The sequence below is a fragment of the Podarcis cretensis genome (genome assembly GCF_951804945.1).
Source record: "Podarcis cretensis genome assembly, chromosome: 3".
Lineage (NCBI taxonomy): Eukaryota > Metazoa > Chordata > Lepidosauria > Squamata > Lacertidae > Podarcis > Podarcis cretensis.
The window spans coordinates 49,663,383-49,683,228 of record NC_137172.1 but is presented as its reverse complement, the minus strand read 5'-3'; the positions used below and the strand labels follow the sequence as shown (position 1 = coordinate 49,683,228).

The window sequence follows — 19,846 nt, the reverse complement described above, 5'->3', positions numbered from 1 at the left end:
AACAGGAGCAACCCCAGCGCTAGCGGCCCGGGACGCCCAAGGCAGCCTCCTTGGCGGAAGACCCAGCAGCGAGGAGGTGCTGCAGGCGCGCGCGCCGGGGTCCGCACGAGCGGCGGCGGCGGCGGCGGCGTCTCGCGCCACTGGCAGCAAGTGACTGACGGCGCGAGCCCAGGAATTCCGTCTCGTGCCTGCACTGGGAGTCGCTCAAACGCACAGGCACGCGCGCGCGCATACGCAGCGCCTCTCTCTCTCTTCCTCTGCCTGCGATGCTTCAGTGAGTGCTTCTTTCTAACCCCCCCCCCCACCGGCCCCACTTCCCCGGCATGCAGCAACAAACAGCGGCGGCTCCTTTTCCCGGGCGGGTGGAGCGGCAGGACGGGCTACGCCAAGTGTGGCGCGCGGAAGGGCCCTCCCTGGGTGGAGGCGGCGGCGGCGGCGGCGTCTTCTCTCCTCTCCACCCCCCATCCCCACGCCGCTTCTGCCTTTCCCATACAGCTGCCGGCAGGAAGACCTGCTTAGGCTCCATCTGCCTCGGTGCATCCTTCCTCCACAGCTTCCCATTCGCCTCCCTTCTCCCCCCCCCCCGGCAGAAATGGGAAGAGCGAGGTTGGGGCCGAATGCAGCCTGGATGGGGTAAAGTTTGGAGCGAAGGGGGACTTCGAGTTCTTGAAACGCGTGGGTCCGTTTTAGAGTGAGGCGTCCTGCATTGAGTTACTCTGAATAGTTTTAGTTTGCTTCACCGTTGTGGCATCGATTGGATATCAGTGCTATACAGGCTAATACACAAGGTAGTTTGGTCCATGAGAATTTAAAAAAAGAAAAAGAAATGCCAAATGTTACAAGCTTTCAAGTTCTCCAGAATTTTTCACCAGGCTGGATAAGCAAGATATATCCAGCCTTTCCATGCAGAGTTTACAAATGAAATAGCTATGTACTACAGCAATTATCGGCAGTGGTTATAGCAACTATGGTATACTGTATGGGCAAATGTTGTGCCACCTTTGAAAGTGCACAATTGAAACATCATTTTAAAAATACAGCTGGTATTATACCATATCTCTGAAGGAGAATGTCACTCATTGATGACTTGTCTCTGGTAGTAATTGGAGAATTATAACTCACTTGGTTGCATATACACACTTTGGTGGACAAAGATTTTTGTTTTACATTTCCAAAATTGCATGTATTTTTCAAATCCTCAAAGGGAACAGACTGTATTTTCTTAATTATTGCAAATTCAGCCTAAAATCTCTTTTGCCTTTGTAGGGGAGTGTTGAAGGCATAATTATACCTATCATGGGGTTTCTTCTCCCCTGTCCCCCCATAAGTAATACAGTTTGTAGAGTAGTTAATCATTTGTGTGGAACCAAAGTGAACATCAGAACTCTGCAGATGCTACTACCTTAATTGATTTTGCATAAAAAGCTTCAAGGAACCTCATATTGGTGATGCTTTTAAAATACATTAGGAAGGTCAACTAGTAGTAGTAAAAAAAAAGAAAAAAAGACGAGTTCTACAGTAAGTTATTTCACTGGAACTTCAGCTTTGTTCAACAATATTTTACGAGCTATTACTTGAAATCAGATTTGCTCCCAATGGGGCTAACAAACCCTTAGCATTTCTGTGTTTTCCTCTTTTATATTAGAACCATGGTCCAAATGTACATATGTAATTCAGATGCCTTTCTGAAATTAGGCAGGTTTGGGTCTGTTGTGCTTCGATGGGATGCTGCCTTGATCTTCCTAAAGAAAATGCAAGATATGCATGTAATAAATCACTGTGAGTGAGCAGAGATTTTAGCAGGTAACAAACACCCAGAATGCTTTTCTATTTCACTTATACACTTTTTTGACTTTTACTCTGTGCCTTTCTACCATGCTTGAGGCAAAAGTTAAGGTTCTACACTAATATTCCATTCAATAGGAATGCACTATGCACTATTAGGTATAAAGGTGGGGCAGAGTGTCAAATAAAATAATGATCTGGAAATAGAAACCTTTAAGCAAGCGGACCTTTGACAGCTAACTAGTAAAAGTGAAACAAAACTGAAACTAATTTTTGATTTTTTTCATATGTTTGACAGAGAAAATAGTATTAAGAGTTAAGAGTAGACTTTTATAAAATCACATTTGATTATTAACTGCAGTACACTAATCACTCATAGGGTTCTTTGCAGGATAGCGTAGTGCCTCTCCAGTGGGCTTAAGTGTAAAATATTTAAAAACACTCCTGTTGTGCTTGGGAATAAAAATAGAAAAAGTGAAGGAGAACAGCAGCCATTAGAACCCTGAAGTTGTCACTAGTGAAATATGCACCATTTTCACCTAAACCTCTGCAGTCCTACAAGAACCTCAGTCCTTGCAAACTTCTGTGCTTTGATGCTTTATGATCTGAGTGATAAGCTGATATTTCATTGAATAAGTAAGGTGTGCATTTTCTACTGTATCAGCTTTTGGAATGCGTAATGAGTGTCAGTTTCCCACAGGTTTCTCATTCAACAATCATGTTTTAAGAAATGTGCTTCCTTTTCTTTTGGAGGTCATGAAACGTGTACGCACAGAACAGATTCAGATGGCAGCTTCCTGCTACCTCAAACGCAGGCAGTATGTAGACTCGGAAGGTCCTCTGAAACAAGGGCTTCGCTTATGCCAGACTGCAGAGGAAATGGCAGCTAATCTAACAGGTACCAACTAAAGTTTCTTAATGAGTTTATTGCAGGTGTCGCCAACATGGTGACCTCGAGATATTATTGGATTACAAACCTATCATCCTTAAAATTTGTCCTTGTTGGCAGAGCTGTAGTCCAACAACATTGGTCAGGCACCCTGCTGGCTACTTGTGGTTTATAGTAAAGTGCAAATCTCTAGTTACTAAAGAGTGAAACTTCTAAGCAATCAATTGGGGACAGACTGAAGCATGAATGGCTTCATGATACTGTAACACCCACTTGTGTCCAAAGGCTGGGAAGCAAATAAATAAGCAAGCAAGGAGGTGATTGGCAATTTACCAAATAAGACAAATCAAAAAGAAATGTACAGCAGGAATGCTGCCTTTTCCAAATATTTTGAAATGATTTGGCTGCCAAATATGTTTGGGAAATGTTTTTAACAGACAAATTATGTTAAAATAAGTAAATTTGGGGTTTTTAAGGAGAACGGCCTTTTCACTGAGATGAAGCTAAATGATTTAGACATTCTCTAGCTCATCTCTGCCAAGACGAGAACTATAACTGCTAAATAATGAATTCAACTTTTATATATAGAACTCTACAGCCCTGACACTTTTTTGTGGTTCTAGATGTTTTACAATAAGCATCAGAGCAATGTGTTATTTTTAGCGGGGTTTTTCGACTAATTGAAAGCCCAGTTAAAGTTAATCAATTCAGGGGAGACCCACAGAGACATAACTGAACTGTTTAGAATTTATATTTAATACAAATAACTTTAGAAGTACCTAATACCTCAAAGCACAATTGCCCACACAGAATGTAGCATTAAAGCGCTAAGGCTGCAATTCTATAACCATGTTCCATAGAACTTCTGAGCAGACCAGCATATGATTGCACTGTTGGTCTGGTAATTCAGGATTCTGACATTCTATAGAAGTAGGTTCTCATACTGCTTCCTCCTTGGGAGTTATGCTGAACTGTGTATTATGTTTCCATGAAAGAAATGCCCAACCAGCTGCCTCTACATCACATGAGGCTTGGGCATGTGCCTTTGGAATCACTATTAGCATATGTGTTCATCCAGAAAACCCATTTACTTTATTTGTTTCCTTTGCATCTTGAGAAATAAATCGCAAAAACTGTTTTTCTTGAAGCAATTTGAGGATTTGGTACAAATCAGAGGGTCAAATAAGGACAATTGTTTCTTGTTTAACACACACACACAAAGATTGCTTCATTAATAGGCCTATATTCACCTAAATATTACAGAATTGTGGCAAAGAGTGGGAGCTATATGAATGCTACCTTCTTGCACCAAATCATGTTCTATGGTTAAGTTCCAGAACCAGCTTTTGATGCACTTTATTTGCATTTGTTTTCCAGGTCTTAGGCCAAAACTGTAACAAATACAGAAGCATTAATGCAGGGGTGAGGAGCCTGTGACCCTCCAAATGGGATTCCAGCTCCCATCAGCCCTAGCCAATACAGTATGTCCCAACATCAGGGATCATGGGGGTTGTAGTTCAGTAGCATGTGGAAGGCCCCATGTTCTCCTCCACTGAATTTTTGTATTCATGAGGGGAATTAAAGGGATAGATGAAAAAGGAATGTGGGTGATATAGAAGCAAAAGACCTAACTTCAGCTAAAAGAGAAGTACGTGGACAGTTGGATAATTCTGATCACATGGACAAAGTTACTTATTACCTTGTTTCTAGCAAATTATTGAATACAGTGGTACCTCCAGTTGCGAATGGGATCCGTTCCGCAGGTCCAGCCGCATCCAGAGGAATTCACAACCGGGGGTGTCACTTCTGTGCGTGTGCATGGCGCGTAGAGCGCTTCTGCACATGCGCCCATGGCGAAACCCGGAAAAATACTTCCGGGTTTGCTGCGTTCACATCCTGAAAAATACACACACTATCTAGAGGTACCACTGTATTTACCTCTAGGAGGAGGGGCTGTCTCTCTCTGTTTTAACTCATGAAAGAATGAGTTTTTAAAACTAAGACAGTCTTTTAAATCTCATTTATTATTTTACTTACAAGGTAAATTCTGTCAGGCCATGCAAAATGTTGGCTATATTGATGCGAATTGTAAAAATACTAACTGATTTAATGAATAAAATTCTCAGATTCTAAAATGTAGTACCAAGTTACTTGTAGCAGGCTCACTGGTAATATGCTTTGAGTCTTTTCCATTCTTGCCAACTTTTAAGTAGCTTTGCCTCAAAAGTTCGCTTCAGAATCCTTTAGATCCCTAGAATGCTTATGACTTAACAGTGAAATCAATAACCACTCCAGACCTCTAAAGCTTCAGTGACTTGTGGTGGTGCTGGTCTACGATTGCTGAGAACTTGAATACACTGAAAAAAGGTGCAAGTGTGGGGAAAACATCACAATTATGAGAAGTATTCTGTGCTGGATTTATTTATTTTTTTAAGAGTAGGAAGGTCTGATTCATGCCAGTCAGTGGCTTTGTATGTTTGATTTTTCCATAATCAAAAACCTTCTCTTCGCTGGACTTACAAGTGAACAAAGTCTGAAATAAAGTGTTTTTTGAAGTGATGTCAGGTGATACGAAATCTCTGTGGCATTGGTTTGTGATTTCACCTACAGGTAATGAATTCACTCCTGTCACAGCAAAATGCAAGTAGAATGGCAACACATTCACTTGTATCCCCATTTCCCATGCGTGATTTAAAAGGGAAGATATTTGTCTAGAAATGCCTTTGTCACAAGCATAAAATATTTGAGCAGCTGTAGCCCTATTGCTTGTGGTATTGAGAAGAACAAGTGGTTCATCTCCATCATTTACTGATGGAGGAATAATGCTTAACATAATAAAAGCCTGCTCGATAAAACCAATAACCCATCTAGTCCAGCATTCTGTTCTCACACTGGCCATCAAGATGTCTATGGGAGAGAGGGAGGCAAGCAGTACTAGACTGCTTCAGTGACTTCACAAATCTTGTCTTGAATGTAAAAGTTAATATATGTGCAGCAAGTGTAGGATTACTTTTGATCATCTAGCACAAACATTTTGTTTGCTCTAATGATGTTGGTGATTTGGCACTTTTAAAAAACTTATCTGTCAATTGTGTGTTTCAATGTAAGAACAAGGGTGTGTTGTGTTGCAGCTTCCAGTGCTTTATAAAAACTATTTTTAAAAACTTTTGTTTGTTCCCTTAGTTCAGTCTGAATCAGGTAGTGCCAACATTATCTCTGCTGCACCCTGCCTAGCAGAGCCACAACAATATGAAGTACAGTTTGGGCGATTACGCAACTTTCTTACAGGTGAGTTTCATAAACATATGTGCCATATCTCCCCTGACCCTCACTGGGTGTTTTCAAATGGCTTTTGCGTCATCAGTTGTGAAGCTACAAATTCTGCATCCTTGGTGCATGTAACAATGGGAGAGAGGCTCCCATTTTGTAAACACAGTGCCTCAAGTTCACTCTCATGAATGGGTTATGCTGGCCCTGATGGTTATTCCTGAATAGAGTCAGAAAATGGTTCCAGGAAGGTGGGCGAATGGGGTATGGTAGTTTTGCATATGACGTGGAATAATATATTCAGATGCACTCTTGAAATTACCGTTGGGATTCACTTTGGCCAAAAAGCAGAAAACAAGCAAACCAGTACAAAAAAAAGAAGAAGAGAGAGCATAGCATGTTATGGTACTTCCCAAACTTCTAGTTTCTGTGTTTTCCTCCAATCCCAGGTCAACACCATGTCCCTAAATGTGTGTGTTCCTAAATGATGCATTAACAGAAATGGGCTAGTTGCATTCTAAAACTCTTCTTTGATGGAGAGCCCCATGCCTAATTAAAAATGAAGTGTGGCTTAGCAAAACAAATGCGGGTTTTTAGGATTTTCAGAGCAGCTGGATATCCTTTGATGAGGTGAAAATTGCACTGAATGGCATGTGATGTGCATTTTTAAAACACAGAAAGAGAAGCCACAAGTGCCTTTAGAATGTTTTATCTTGCTTTCATAAAAATATCTGCTGAGAAAGTGAACCCTCTCTCTCTCTGTGTGTGTATGTTTAGATTCAGATTCCCAGCACAGCCATGAAGTGATGCCTCTTCTGTATCCCCTCTTTGTCTACCTCCATCTTAACATGGTCCAAAATGGCCTAAAGAGCACAGTGGACAGCTTCTATAGTCGCTTTCATGGGATGTTCTTGCAGAATGCCAGCCAAAAAGAGATCATTGAGCAGCTACAGACCACACTAACCATGCAAGACATCCTATCCAACTTCCAGCTCCGGGCATTTCTAGACAACAAATACGTCATCCGCCTTCAAGAAGACAGCTACAACTTCCTCCTTCGCTACCTCCAGAGTGATGACAACAATGCTCTTTGCAAAGTCCTCTCCTTGCACATTCACTTAGATGTGCAGCCAGCCAAGAGGATGGACTACCAGCTGTATGGTAGTGGTGGCTCTTCACGCAGTGAGAGCAATGGCCTGGAGCCCACCGACATGCCTGCTTCCATCCTGCAAAACGAGGCAGCCTTGGACATCCTGCAGGATAGCATTAAAAGAGTCAAAGATGGACCGCCCTCGCTCACCACCATATGTTTCTATGCGTTCTATAACACTGAACAGTTGCTGAACACTGCAGAGATCTCGCCAGATAGCAAGCTGCTTGCAGCCGGCTTTGACAATTCCTGTGTAAAGCTGTGGAGCTTGCGGTCCAAGAAGCTGAAATCTGAGCCCCATCTGGTAGACGTCTCCCGAATCCACCTGGCTTGTGATATCTTGGATGAGGAGGTCAGAGTATCTTGCTATCAGTATATGTTTGGGTGGAGTTGGTTTATGTTCTTATTACAATGATTTTTTTACATGAGGGATCCTCAAAGCTTGCTGTAGCCTCCAGCCAGGGGAAAAAAAACACCACCTCCTTCTGCCCATCAGCTGTAACTGCTAGGTGAAAGTGATAAGGAGCAACAACTTTTGCTGGGTAAAGATTCAGGCAAGGGTGGGTTAGTCGCTATTCTTTGTTGTGCTGGTTGCAATGTAACAGATCAGCTCTTCGTTGCTTCTTACCATTAGAATGAACACGTATTTACAGCTTTGCTAGGAATTTCAGGACCTTCCTATGGACAGCTGCTTCATCCTTAATGCACCCTGACTTCCAAGGTGTGTAATCATGGGGTTCAAACTGCATGAGGCAAGGAGAAAACTGTATGTAAGTGCATATAGGCCTCTAATGATAGCTAATGGATGCTGTAAGTGATAGGGCAGGGATAAACCACATTTTTCTGTTTCCTGCCAGCAGGTCAAAAGGTGGAGTGGCCCGGCTTTTTACCTTTGTCTTTCTATAGCCATTTGTTGTTGTTGTTTTTTTAAAAACAGTTCTCTCCCATTGCTCCCAGGCAGAGGAATGTGAACTGTGGCCCACTCGATACCTTGGCTTAATGCAGATTGTGAACCCCTTGTGTATGCTGTAATTACCGTTTTCTCCAACTGCTGCTGTCCTACAGTTTCTCCTCCCTAAAGCCAGAGATTCGCTGTGCAATTGATGTAGCATTTGGATTTTCAAAGCTACAAATCTATGGAAGGGGAAAGTGTGGGACAGCCATAGTTTGGAGGAGACCACTGCATGGACAAAGGGCAAGTAAATTCTACTCACTGTACAGTGGTGCCCTGCAAGACGAATGCCTCGCAAGACGGAAAACCCGCTAGATGAAAGGGTTTTCCGTTTTGGAGGCGCTTCGCAAAACAAATTTCCCTATGGGCTTGCTTCGCAAGACGAAAATGTCTTGCGAGTTCCTGCGGGGTTTTTTTCCCTTTCCCCCCCCCTTTTCCTAAACCCTAAGCCGCTTATCAGCTGATCCGCCTGATCCGCTGATAAGCCGCTAAACCGCTAATAGCGCTAATCCGCTAAGCTGTCAATGGGCTTGCTTCGCAAGACGAAAAAAACGCTATACGAAGAGCCTCACGGAACGGATTAATTTCGTCTTGCGAGGCACCACTGTAGATGCATTGCAGTTAATAGACCTATGTTGGCAGTGTCCATTAATTTCAGTGGTTCTGCTCTGAGGATGACTAGCTTTGGGTACAACCCCCAATTTTCCTCCCTTCTTGGAACATGTTAGCAGAATGGAAGGGCTTTCGATCCAATAATAATAATAATAATAATAATAATAATAATAATAATAATAATAATAATAATAAATTATTTATACCCCACCCATCTGACTGGGTTTCCTCATCCGCTCTGGGTGGCTATAGGTTCACATCTTCTACCAGCATGTCTGTGTGCTGTTTCAACATAAAAAACGGGGGGGGGGCGCTTAATGCAAGCAGAGGTAGGAGGCTTGTTCAGTTAGATTTCTCTCTCCAAGAGTAGGTCCCCCAGTCCACTGCTGGAGTCAAAAATCTATATGATTCTGTGGCCCCTGAGAAACCCTCCAAATATTATATGCTACTGGGCTTCCAGTTGGTATAATGACATGTTCATATTCTGTAGTACAGTACAGGCAACCCCCAGTTAGCACAGGGATTGCATTCCAAGTCATCATGTGCAATAGCGGAGCACGCATAAGTCCGCTACACCCCACTCCATCCTCTCTTCTGGCCACTTCCAGGTCGCTGTGATGTGTTTCTGCACAGTTGTTTGCACTCAGAAAAGTTGTTTTTGCAACCTAGTTTGCATAGGGATTTTGTGTGTGTGTGTGTGTGAGAGAGAGAGAGAGAGAGAGAGAGAGAGAGAGGGGGGGTGTTTTTCCTTTTGATCAGTAAGGAGTACATTTCTAAAATTATAATTAGAATGCAGTGCCTGCAGTCAAGTTAAGACTTTACCATAGTGTAGTGTAGTGGTTAAGAGCGGTAGACTCGTAATCTGGGGAACCGGGTTCGCGTCTCCGCTCCTCCACATGCAGCTGCTGGGTGACCTTGGGCCAGTCACACTTCTCTGAAGTCTCTAAGCCTCACTCACCTCACAGAGTGTTTGTTGTAGGGGAGGAAGGGAAAGGAGAATGTTAGCCGCTTTGAGACTCCTTCGGGTAGTGATAAAGCGGGATATCAAATCCAAACTCTTCTTCTTATCATCTTGCACCTTTCTAATTTTTAAATGATACAGCACTATAAAATAACTAACAATAGTATTATAAATTTAAACCATTAACTCTGAAGCTAAGAAAAATAACTGAGCCACAGTAACTATAGAAGACAGTTGCACTGTTCGGTGATATGTAGTTTTTCCACCAGTTGTACAGTATCTGCTGTTTTGAAAAATCACTGAAAGTAAAGGGATATTTTATTTCACCCTGACTGCTGCAAAGCTTTGGTTAGCTGGTGCTTGCACTACTTACAAATCTTATTCTGAAAAGATGAAACTGCAGAAACATTAAGTAAATAACATTTTTCTGCTATAGTATTTCCAGCCTGAATCTACTGGCAAAGATATGGGACTCAAACCTATTGCCATTCTGAATGTAATTTAATGCCTATTCATCCAGCTGCTAATCTAATCCAGAAGCAGAATATTAGTTGCTTACTGCTTTTTGTACACAGTTCTCAGTGAATACCAGCTGCAGCTTTTGTGGATGGAGTAAGAAGGCTGCAGCAATCTGAGATGTCTCTTAGAAAAGTTTTAAAAACATTTTTAGAGCAACAGCGCTGGTGGTAAAACTACTATAACCACTGATTTTAGGTGCTTCTGCAGTTGTTCATGGGGTTGGGGACCCCATTAATACCTAAAGGGAGGTTTCAGATCCTAGACTGCTTGTATAATAAGCAGGACTGCAAGCCTTCCATTGTCCATTAAAATATTAATTGGGTCTTATCTGGTCCTGTTCCTTCTTTTCTGCAGACTGGGAACTGTGTAGAGCAGTTCCAGAAAATTTGCCACTTTTGTTAGTTTTGTTATAAAAGCAACTACTAAGATGATGGTGGTGGGTCATGGCAGAGTTGGCAGGGACCAGCAGCCAATGGTTCACAGAGTGGCACCAGTCTACAATCCACCAATTTTAGTGGCACTGATTTGCACTGCTGTTAATTTTAACTGGTATCTTTTGCCGTCTATACCATCTTGCAGTAAGCTTGCCCTTCATTACTTGCAATAGAATATTTACCGTCTTGGGTAAATAGGTAGTCCTAAACATCTAAATATTGCAATTCCAATTTGTTTCCTATTCTATAGTTTGCTGCTGCCCTTAAAGCTGGTGAAGCCTTGGGGGTCCCAGAAATTTTCCCTCCGTTGACTTGTATGTTCTTATTGCTGCTTTTGAGTGTAGATCTCAAATGTTCACCAATATGTCCTCTGGACAGATGGACAGACTTGACTACTTTATTCCTCCTTGCAGGGTGAAGATGATGATAATAACGTGGGAACAGAAATGAAGATATTAAGAGGGCACTGTGGACCAGTGTATAGCACAAGGTTTCTGTCGGACAGTTCAGGACTGCTGTCATGTTCCGAAGACACATCCATCCGATACTGGGACCTTGGATGTTTCACAAACACTGTATTGTACCAAGGGCACGCCTACCCTGTGTGGGATCTGGACATTAGTCCTTGTAGCTTGTACTTTGCCAGCGGCTCCCATGACCGCACAGGAAGACTCTGGTCATTTGATCGGACGTACCCACTGAGGATATATGCAGGCCATTTGGCAGACGTGGACTGCATTAAGTTTCACCCCAATTCTAACTACTTGGCAACAGGATCCACAGATAAAACAGTGCGTCTCTGGAGCACACAGCAAGGAAACACAGTGCGCCTGTTTACAGGTCACCGGGGCCCTGTGTTGTCGCTTGCGTTTTCTCCAAATGGTAAGTATTTGGCTTCAGCAGGTGAAGACCAACGGTTAAAGTTGTGGGACCTGGCATCTGGCACGCTTTACAAAGAACTAAGAGGGCACACAGATAATATCACCAGCCTTACTTTCAGTCCGGACAGTAGCTTGATTGCTTCTGCATCAATGGATAATTCTGTTCGGGTTTGGGATATTCGAAACACTTACTGCAATGCTCCCATCGATGGTTCTTCCAGTGAACTGGTTGGTGTATATACTGGACAGATAAATAATGTACTGAGTGTACAGTTCATGGCCTGTAACCTCCTTTTAGTGACTGGAATTGCACAAGAGAATCAGGAACATTAACCTTTTTTAAAAAAGAAAAACAAAAAAAAATGGGTGTGTTGTTGAAATCCAGAGTCTATTATAAACTAAGATTATATATAATTGACTGTGAAAAAAAAATGTTTTCTTTCCCATTGGTGGACATGTCCAGAATGATGGAAATACTGTACTTGAAGATGTCTTGTATTGTTGCAAAAAAAAAAGATAGGAAAGGGAGAACAACATGAGAACTTCACTGCAAGGGCAGGAAGCTATTGGGGGTGGGTGGGAACCAACTACACATAATATTTTTCTGAAGGGATAGCCAAAACTCAGTCCAAGCAACTCAGATCATTGACTTGAATGTTTTGCAATTAATGGGCATGTCCTGCTTAACTGTTACCGGGAGTTTGTATGTCTGTCTTTTAGCTATTCAGCTCCATCTACTTACCCACCGAAGTTTCTGTGGCACAAGAATCTTTGCCATCATCTTGGAAAGAAAAATGTATTTTGTTATAGGGTTGCTCCCAAACATAAGTAACATTACAATAATGTTTAAAATAACATTGAGGCAGGTTTCCAGCTTGCTAATATAAAAGGCATAGTATTTTTATTTTTATCGTTGAATTATAAAAACGTGATTTGAATGTGACAGTGGCTGCAAAAAGATGCAATTTGGATTTGGTATCTTCCATTAGATATAATGTTTTTAGCTCTTTCTTCAGCAGAAATTTGTGGGTTTCCCCCCCAAATGTGGTTGTACTGTGATGGTGATTCACAATACTAGATGGCTGGGGTGATAACTACTAGCTTGCCTTCCGAAAAGAACTAGCAAAATATGGCTGACTTTATAGTAGCATGTTTGGACTCCTAATAGAAAGGGACACATCTCACCTCACCAAAAATACTTTCTGCAGATAAATATGGGCAAAGGTGTGCAGACGATGTGAAAAAAATAGTATTACTAAATTATTAATCGTGAGAAGATGCAGCTTTGCCAACTTCCAATGTTTTCCACTGATTACTGAACTATTAAGTTGTTTCATGAAGTTTTCATACAAGTGTGTGAGCATGCAAAACCTGGGGTTGGAGAAAGCATACTCTTAAATTTTGTCATTCTAAGAAGACTGAATATTTCTGCTTTCCGGAAAGAGATTTTGTATTTTTGTTTTTTTCTATTAAAGCATTTAGTTTAAAGAGGTTTATTATCTCTGCGTGGAATTGAATGGGCTTTAGACCTCCATAAACAGATAAAAAGTTTTTACCTTGCGGGTTGCAGCTGTCTGCTGCATGAGCCAGGCAGGTGAGCTGTCCTGCAGGTGCATGATACAGATGTTCTCAGTCCCCTGAGTTTTTACAGAAGCAGTGCCTGTCTACGGGCTCAAGCATAATTTAAATAGCAGGTAAGTGGTACTCTTAACACATGAATGTGTTAGAGCCAGACATTCAGTCCCCTTTCTTAGAATGTTAAAACCAAGTTCTCAGTGGACACCAAAAAAATAGGTACTTGAGTTAAAATTTCAGCCTAGAGTGTTCAAAATCAAATTTTGATCAAATGGTCTACATTTAATGTATTTTCTTACATAAACAGCCCAGAGTGTTTCTGTTCTAAATCAAATTTTGATCAAGTGGTCTGCATTTACTGTATTTTCTTATATAAACATTTATGTACCACCTTTCTAGTGCCTATGCCCTACTCAGGGCAGTTTACAAGAATTTAAAATTGCAGTACCACAGTGGGGAAAAAATACTTACTGTTAAAATGTGGGGGGAAACCAGAAGTGGAAACCTGATAAAACACAACCTTTTAACTTGGTGGTGGGCAAACACACAGGCCTAATCCAAGCTGTGGCCCCTCTATTTCCAGGCACACCCACCCCACTTGGTATGGGGAGCAGTCTTCCTTTTCGTGGCACATGGAGGTCAGAGTGCCATAGCAGGGATAAGAAGAACCCAGGTCTCAACCATAGCAGATTGCCCAGCTCTTAACAGTAAGGTTGGTTAGCAGTATGTTGGTATTTGCTTTCCTGTTTGGCACTGAGAAGCAAGCCGGTTCAAATCTTGCAAGCCGCTACTACTACTAACGTTTTAAAAATAATTTCTTTGGTTGCTGGCTTTAAGAAAAGAAACAATATAAATTGCATCACATTATTCCTAACTTCTAATAGAAGGGATAATGCAAAAGTTACTAGGTTGTATCCAACTGCTGCTCCTCTAACAGCAGGCTTCTGTCAACAGAAAGGGGAGGGAGGCCATCTTCAGCAATGCCCTCCCTCATCATATCCCTACAACCCGCTGTAAATCTGCTCTGGAAAGTTAGACTACCGTTTGTGGCATTTCCAAATTATGTTAAAATATTTTCAGAACAATACAAATCTTTAATGCGGTCATAGACCAGCATAAAAGAGTGGAATACAGTCATTTAAAATCTGAAAAGTGTTTTGGAAAGCTAAAAGGTATTAAAACAGAAGGTAAATATAAAAAGCTATAAGAATTTAAAAGAGTCTAAAAGAAGGAATAGGAGCATTGGGTGGGTGTGGAGGAGCATAAAAGGTTGATATATAAAAGACAATCAATCTACAGAGCACTATATGTTCATTAAATCTGGTTTGTGGCACAGGTCATCCGACAAATTTTGAGTGCTGCTGTGCAACATCGTATGTTGTAGCAAGATGGGTATCTGAGAGCAGCAGGGAGGTATAGAACTGCCCTGTGTGCCCTTGGGTACTTACGAAGTAGTGGGGAAATCAGGCTAATATGAATGTCTCCGTAATGCAGGCACTGGAGAAGGACATGCTCTACCACAGGCATAGGCAAACTCGGCCCTCCAGATGGTTTGAGACTACAATTCCCATCATCCCTGACCACTGGTCCTGTTAACTAGGGGTCATGGGAGTTGTAGTCCCAAAACATCTGGAGGACCAAGGTTGCCTATGCCTGCTCTACCATTTCTATTTGTCCTGAGCCACAGGGGCATTGTCTCTCTGGGTAGTCAATCTTGTATCGACATAATGATAAAGTACTGTATTTTTCCATGTATAAGACTATATTTACCCCCAATTTTTTTAAGTTTAAAATTGGGGGTCGTCTTATACACAGAATGTTTAAAATATTTATTTCTTAATTTTGGGCTCAAAAAATAGGGGTCGTCTTATACATGGAAAAATACACGGAAAAATACTGTATTTCCTTCCCCACCCACCTCTCTCTCACACACAAATATTATATGTTCGTCACATTCAAGATATACCTTTTTTGGATATTGAGCTTCATGTTTGTTTCTTGGAGAAAACATTCTCAAACTATTTAGGGCCTAATTTGACCCCGTTGCAGCTGGGTTGCTAATGTTTTTTTTAAAAGGCACATAAAATGGCTGCCATTGTATTGGATGTCACATTGCTTGTACTGAGCCAAGCTCTAAAACTGTACTATTACGGAACTCCTGTGTGATGGTGTCATTAAATGCATAAATAATCTCTGCCAGGGTCTGTCCCACCAGACCACTCTTCAGCTGCAATTAAAAAAATGTTTTTGGATAGAAGCCACACATAGTAGGAATGGCTGTCAGCTTACTCACCAACTAATAGCCCTCCAGGTACAGAAACTCTTCAGTAGTCGAGGTTGAACATATTTATACTGATAAGAAATGTTTAAGCCAAGTCTCTATGCCAATTATGATTTCCCGTCATGCTGATCACCTGTTTTGAATAGAGTTCTACATGCATATCCCTTGGTTGCATGCGAAGATTTGTGGAGCAAGGTAAGCATTTTTCAATAGGCTTTGTAGGTAGGAAATTGATTTCTTTTCCCTTTCAGTTATCACATGTAAAAAATAATGTATTGGTTGATCAATTAGGGGAAAACCTGGCATTTTCAGGTGCTGAACAGTCTGTGGTCTACCTAAGACTTTCAAACAAAAGAAGAAAGCAATTCTAAGCTAAGGGGCTTTATAACTGTTCTTAAATCTGTACAGTGGTACCTTGGGTTACATATGCTTCAGGTTACATACGCTTCAGGTTACAGACTCTGCTAACCCAGAAATAGTGCTTCAGGTTAAGAACTTTGCTTCAGGATGAGAACAGAAATCATGCTCTGGTGGCACCGCGACAGCAGGAGGCCCCATTAGCTAAACTGGTGCTTCAGGTTTAGAACAGTTACAGGTTAAGTACGGGCCTCCGGAACAAATTAAGTACTTAACCCGAGATACCACTGTATAACATACTATGCTTTATACATACACAAGTTAACGCCTTGCAAAATCTGCTGTTGTAGCTGGCATAGGTTGACAGTTGCACAATTTTATTACCTTCGTACCAATTTACAACAACCAAGCCTTAGGACCAAACTCCATTCAATACTATGTAAGTCATGCATCTTTGCATTATCTGTTTTAATTTATTGTAGAGTTTATATTAAAAAAAAAACACCACTAGAATTTTTAATTGCAATATGGGGGCTGGGGAGGTGTTGGTGTCCTTACAGTAGACTGAAAGTAGGGTTGTTAACCAACCATAATTTTACAGCCACTGCCAAGTCTTTGCCATCTAGTTTTCCTGATTAGAAGGTGCAACACATACCCCAAAACAGAAAGTCAAGCTGTTAATTGCAAATGTGCTTTTATAGGGCTTGATTTATTATGCATGTTGCGTACTGAGTTATGCAACTGTGCTTTCAGAATGACAGTATGTGCTGTTACCACTGATAATACGAAAGCCAAGCCAGGCCATAACAACAATCTTCCTGGCTTCCCAAAGCATACATTCACCTTCAGGAGAATGTCCTCTATGACACTGGTCTTCATCTGGTGGGTCAGAACACATTAGTGGGTTGCAGCTTGACCTAAGGTGGATTGCAACTGGAGCCCTACCATTGTACAAATATATGGGTTAAAAGTGGGTCGTGGATCCGGAAAGGTTGAAGATACCTGCTTTGTTTGCTTTGGATGCAAGACTCTGTCACGGGTGACCCCAAGCATATTGTGACATGCACACCTCTAGTTCCTTCATTTCTACCCACATTGGCTATTATTGGCATGGGGGCATCATGCTTGAACATGTCTTATGTCCAAACATAATTTTGGCACTACTCTTAAGATGGAAGACAGTGATTTGTTGGCACATATAAATGCTGATGCAGCAAAACAAATTATCAGGATAACGTGTTTTTTAAAACCCCTTTTAAAAAATGATGGACACAACTGAGTAGCTCCCTGATGGGCTTCATAAATGGGCTGTGGCCAGTGATTTTTTTCTGGGGGGATGCAGGGGTATGCATACCCCTAAACATTTTGTGAATCTTTGTACTTTTGTCCATTTACTGTTTTTATGTTTCCTGATCTGAACTATAAAATGGTGATTTTCTTGAGTCAAAATGAGAGTACCCCTAAACATTTTTAGGGGGAAAAGGACTGGTTGTTGCTACATGATTCTCTTCACAAAGGAGCATGTCAGCAGGACCTCGGTTTTGAAAGACCTGTTCTCCTTGGAGGGAACCCCATATATGCTCAGAAGACAAACAGCATATTGAAATAATTTACGGAGTCCAGAAAATATCCTTAAAACCATAGAAGGGAAAAGCTGCTAAAATTCTATTCAAAGATATATCTCAATTATAATAGACTAGTGGGGGATTTTTAATCAGTGGAGCCTAATCTAGTGCTTTCTTCCACAGGCCTTACTCTTTATTACTATGATATTGGCAATATTTCAGAAAGAAAAGGGAAATGTGCCAGATTTTTTGTTTGTCCCTTCCTGTCCAGATGCTTTGAATTAAGACCTCCCATTTCCAGCTTCAACAGGGTTGTGATTTCTTTATTTGAATTATCAGTTGGCTGCATCTTACTCTTCCAAAGGGGGGAGCACACACAAAAATGCACTAACAAGGGGTAAAGGCTCTAAGAGCATTTCTGTTTCCTGATTCTAGTTGAATGAATTTTCCATGCATGGAATGAGAGTGGTGCAGGCATACAGAGGAACATATATAAAATTCAAAGAAAACAGGCAGGATTAGAAGTGCACCTTTGCTGCAGTGTTTTGAAATAATCACGCCTTCTGCCTCCCCCCACAAAAAAGGACAATGCTGCTTAACACTAGTATTTATCAGAAATAAATAATGGTGCATGCAAGGAATGCAATCTTTTTTTATTTTTATATAAAGTTAGGCTCTGTGGTTCTCTATTTCTCTTTGAAAATTAATTATTGTCCTCTCTACAATGAACCCAGTTTATACACTGGAAATCCTTTCTTATCCTAATAGCACCAAGACATAGCCTTAGAAAAGTTCGTTCTGGGAACTTGCTGGTAGAGATCAGAGAAGACAGGGAGTTTTAGAAAGGAGGGGCTAACCTAAAACAGAGGCTGTATAAAATCTTCAAAATATGACAGCCCAGCTGTCTCGAACAGAGCGGCCATTTAGTTAGCATCCTGTTTCTAACAGTAACTAGACAGATGTTTCTGAAAAGTTCACAAAAGCAGGGCATGAAGGTTAACTTGAGCCTGCTGTATGCTTCTCTTTAATTACAATTTCCATCTTTTAAATTGCCTAGGGGCTGGCCAGAACTGAGGAGTTGTACTGTAGTCCAAAACATCTGGAGGGGACCAGGTTGGTGAAACCTGCCCAAGGCTTTAGGTTCAGAAGTGGGCCCAGATGCCCATTTCATACTTTGACAGGAGGCTCTTGTACTCTGAGGGCTGCAATCTTCTGCATACCTTGCTTCCCAATAAACATGGATAAAAATGGACTGTCAAAATGGCAATTAAATTTCTGTGACTCGCCAGCCTTAAGTACTGAACTGAGGAAGAAGTGAATAAGGGCCTGGATAAGAAGAGACTGAGAGGAGATACAGTAGCCATCTTCAAATATCTAAAGGGCTGTCTCATGGAAGATGGAGCAAGCTTGTTTTCTCCTGCTCTAGAGTTTAGGACCCGAACCAATGGATTCAGGTTACAAGAAAGGAGATTCTGACTAAACATCAGGAAGAATTTTATGACTGTAAGAGCTGTTTGACAGTGGAACCGACTCCCCCAGAAGGTGATACTCTCCTTCTTTGGAGGTGTTTAAGTAGGGGTTGGATGGTCATCTGCTGTCAATGCTTTAGTTGAGATTCCTTCTTTGCAGAGTGTTGGACTACAAGGCCCTCAGGGTCCCTTCCAACTTTACAATTCTATGAATCTTCTGTATTGATCTGAATTAATCAGCCAGTTCTTAGGTTGCAGGAATCAGAACACTGAACAAGTTACATACAGTGGTACCTCGGTTCTTGAATGTCTCTGCTGACAAATGTTTCGTAACCCAAACGCCGAAAACCCAGAAATAAATGCTTCTGTTTTTGAACTCGCCTTGGAAGTCAAACAGCTTCCGCTGCATGTTTTTCAATTTTCTCAGTTGAACAGAGGCTTCCGCGTTGAGTTTTCAGTTCTTGAATGTTTTGGAACTCGAATGGTCTTCCGGAACAGATTACATTTGAGAACCAAGGTACCACTGTACCAAATAGAGGTAACTTTATTTACCACATTTATATCTCACTTTTCCTGCAAGGAATTCAAGGCAGCATACATGGATAAGCATGGTACTTATGCACCTGCTTGGTGTTTTCACAACAAACCCACCAAGTAGGGTAGGCTTAGTAGTAGTGGTTGATCCGCGATCATCACCCAGTGAGCCATATGGCTGAGTTGAAGATCTGAGCCAAAATGACAGGACATTCCTAAAAAGGAACCTTACCTTAGACACAGACTTACCTGGAAGTTGTACACAGTGACTGGAAACTCCTTGGCTTTTACAACCCATGTATGCTTCACTGGAAAGTAGAGATAGGAACACAAAATACGTAATAAAAACAAGAAGAAAAAAGAACAAACCAATAAACCCTCCCCTCCTCCTCAAATTAGGTGTGTGTAAAAAATAAATTAAAGGTCAGATCAGTTTTATTCCCTGGACTCTCTCACTCCCAAGTGTACATAGGCTTGCAGCCACAAGTCCAAAACCTGGTTTAGTGTAGTTCCGGGGAGAGCAGCACCCTGCACATGTTCCAATAAGCTTGGGGGGGGGGTGAGCCACTTAGCGTGTTTCAGGAACCTTAACTGAAAACCTGGCAGAGTGATAGT

At 41.5% G+C, this 19,846-nt stretch overlaps 1 protein-coding gene and 1 long non-coding RNA gene across 3 annotated transcripts; one reads left to right on the top strand and one right to left on the bottom strand.

Annotated features, from left to right (window-relative positions):
• Positions 1–121: 121 nt before the first annotated feature.
• TAF5L (TATA-box binding protein associated factor 5 like) lies at positions 122–12,938 on the top strand. Of its 2 annotated transcripts, XM_079971058.1 has the most exons (6): positions 160–274; positions 1,696–1,803; positions 2,539–2,683; positions 5,858–5,962; positions 6,719–7,443; positions 10,983–12,938. In XM_079971058.1, exons 3-6 carry the CDS (start codon positions 2,542–2,544, stop codon positions 11,781–11,783), a joined length of 1,773 nt encoding a protein of 590 aa, XP_079827184.1. In that variant the 5' UTR covers positions 160–274; positions 1,696–1,803; positions 2,539–2,541; the 3' UTR covers positions 11,784–12,938. The 2 variants fall into 2 exon arrangements, with proteins under 2 accessions (XP_079827183.1, XP_079827184.1); XM_079971057.1 differs by lacking the exon at positions 1,696–1,803 and having other exon boundaries at positions 122–274.
• On the bottom strand, positions 11,665–19,582 carry LOC307213275. The gene is made up of 3 exons (XR_013837461.1): positions 19,481–19,582; positions 13,007–13,121; positions 11,665–11,784 (listed from the first exon to the last, which is right to left on the bottom strand). It is a non-coding gene; the product is annotated as an uncharacterized lncRNA (long non-coding RNA).
• Between the last annotated feature and the right edge of the window lie 264 nt (positions 19,583–19,846).

Coding starts and splice junctions, on each gene's coding strand:
- TAF5L (XM_079971057.1), top strand. CDS start 2,542: ATGAAACGTGTACGCACAGAACAGATTCAGATGGCAGCTTCCTGCTAC. Junction 5,963..6,718: donor ATTACGCAACTTTCTTACAG/GTGAGTTTCATA, acceptor GTGTATGTTTAG/ATTCAGATTCCCAGCACAGC. Junction 7,444..10,982: donor GTGATATCTTGGATGAGGAG/GTCAGAGTATCT, acceptor TCCTCCTTGCAG/GGTGAAGATGATGATAATAA.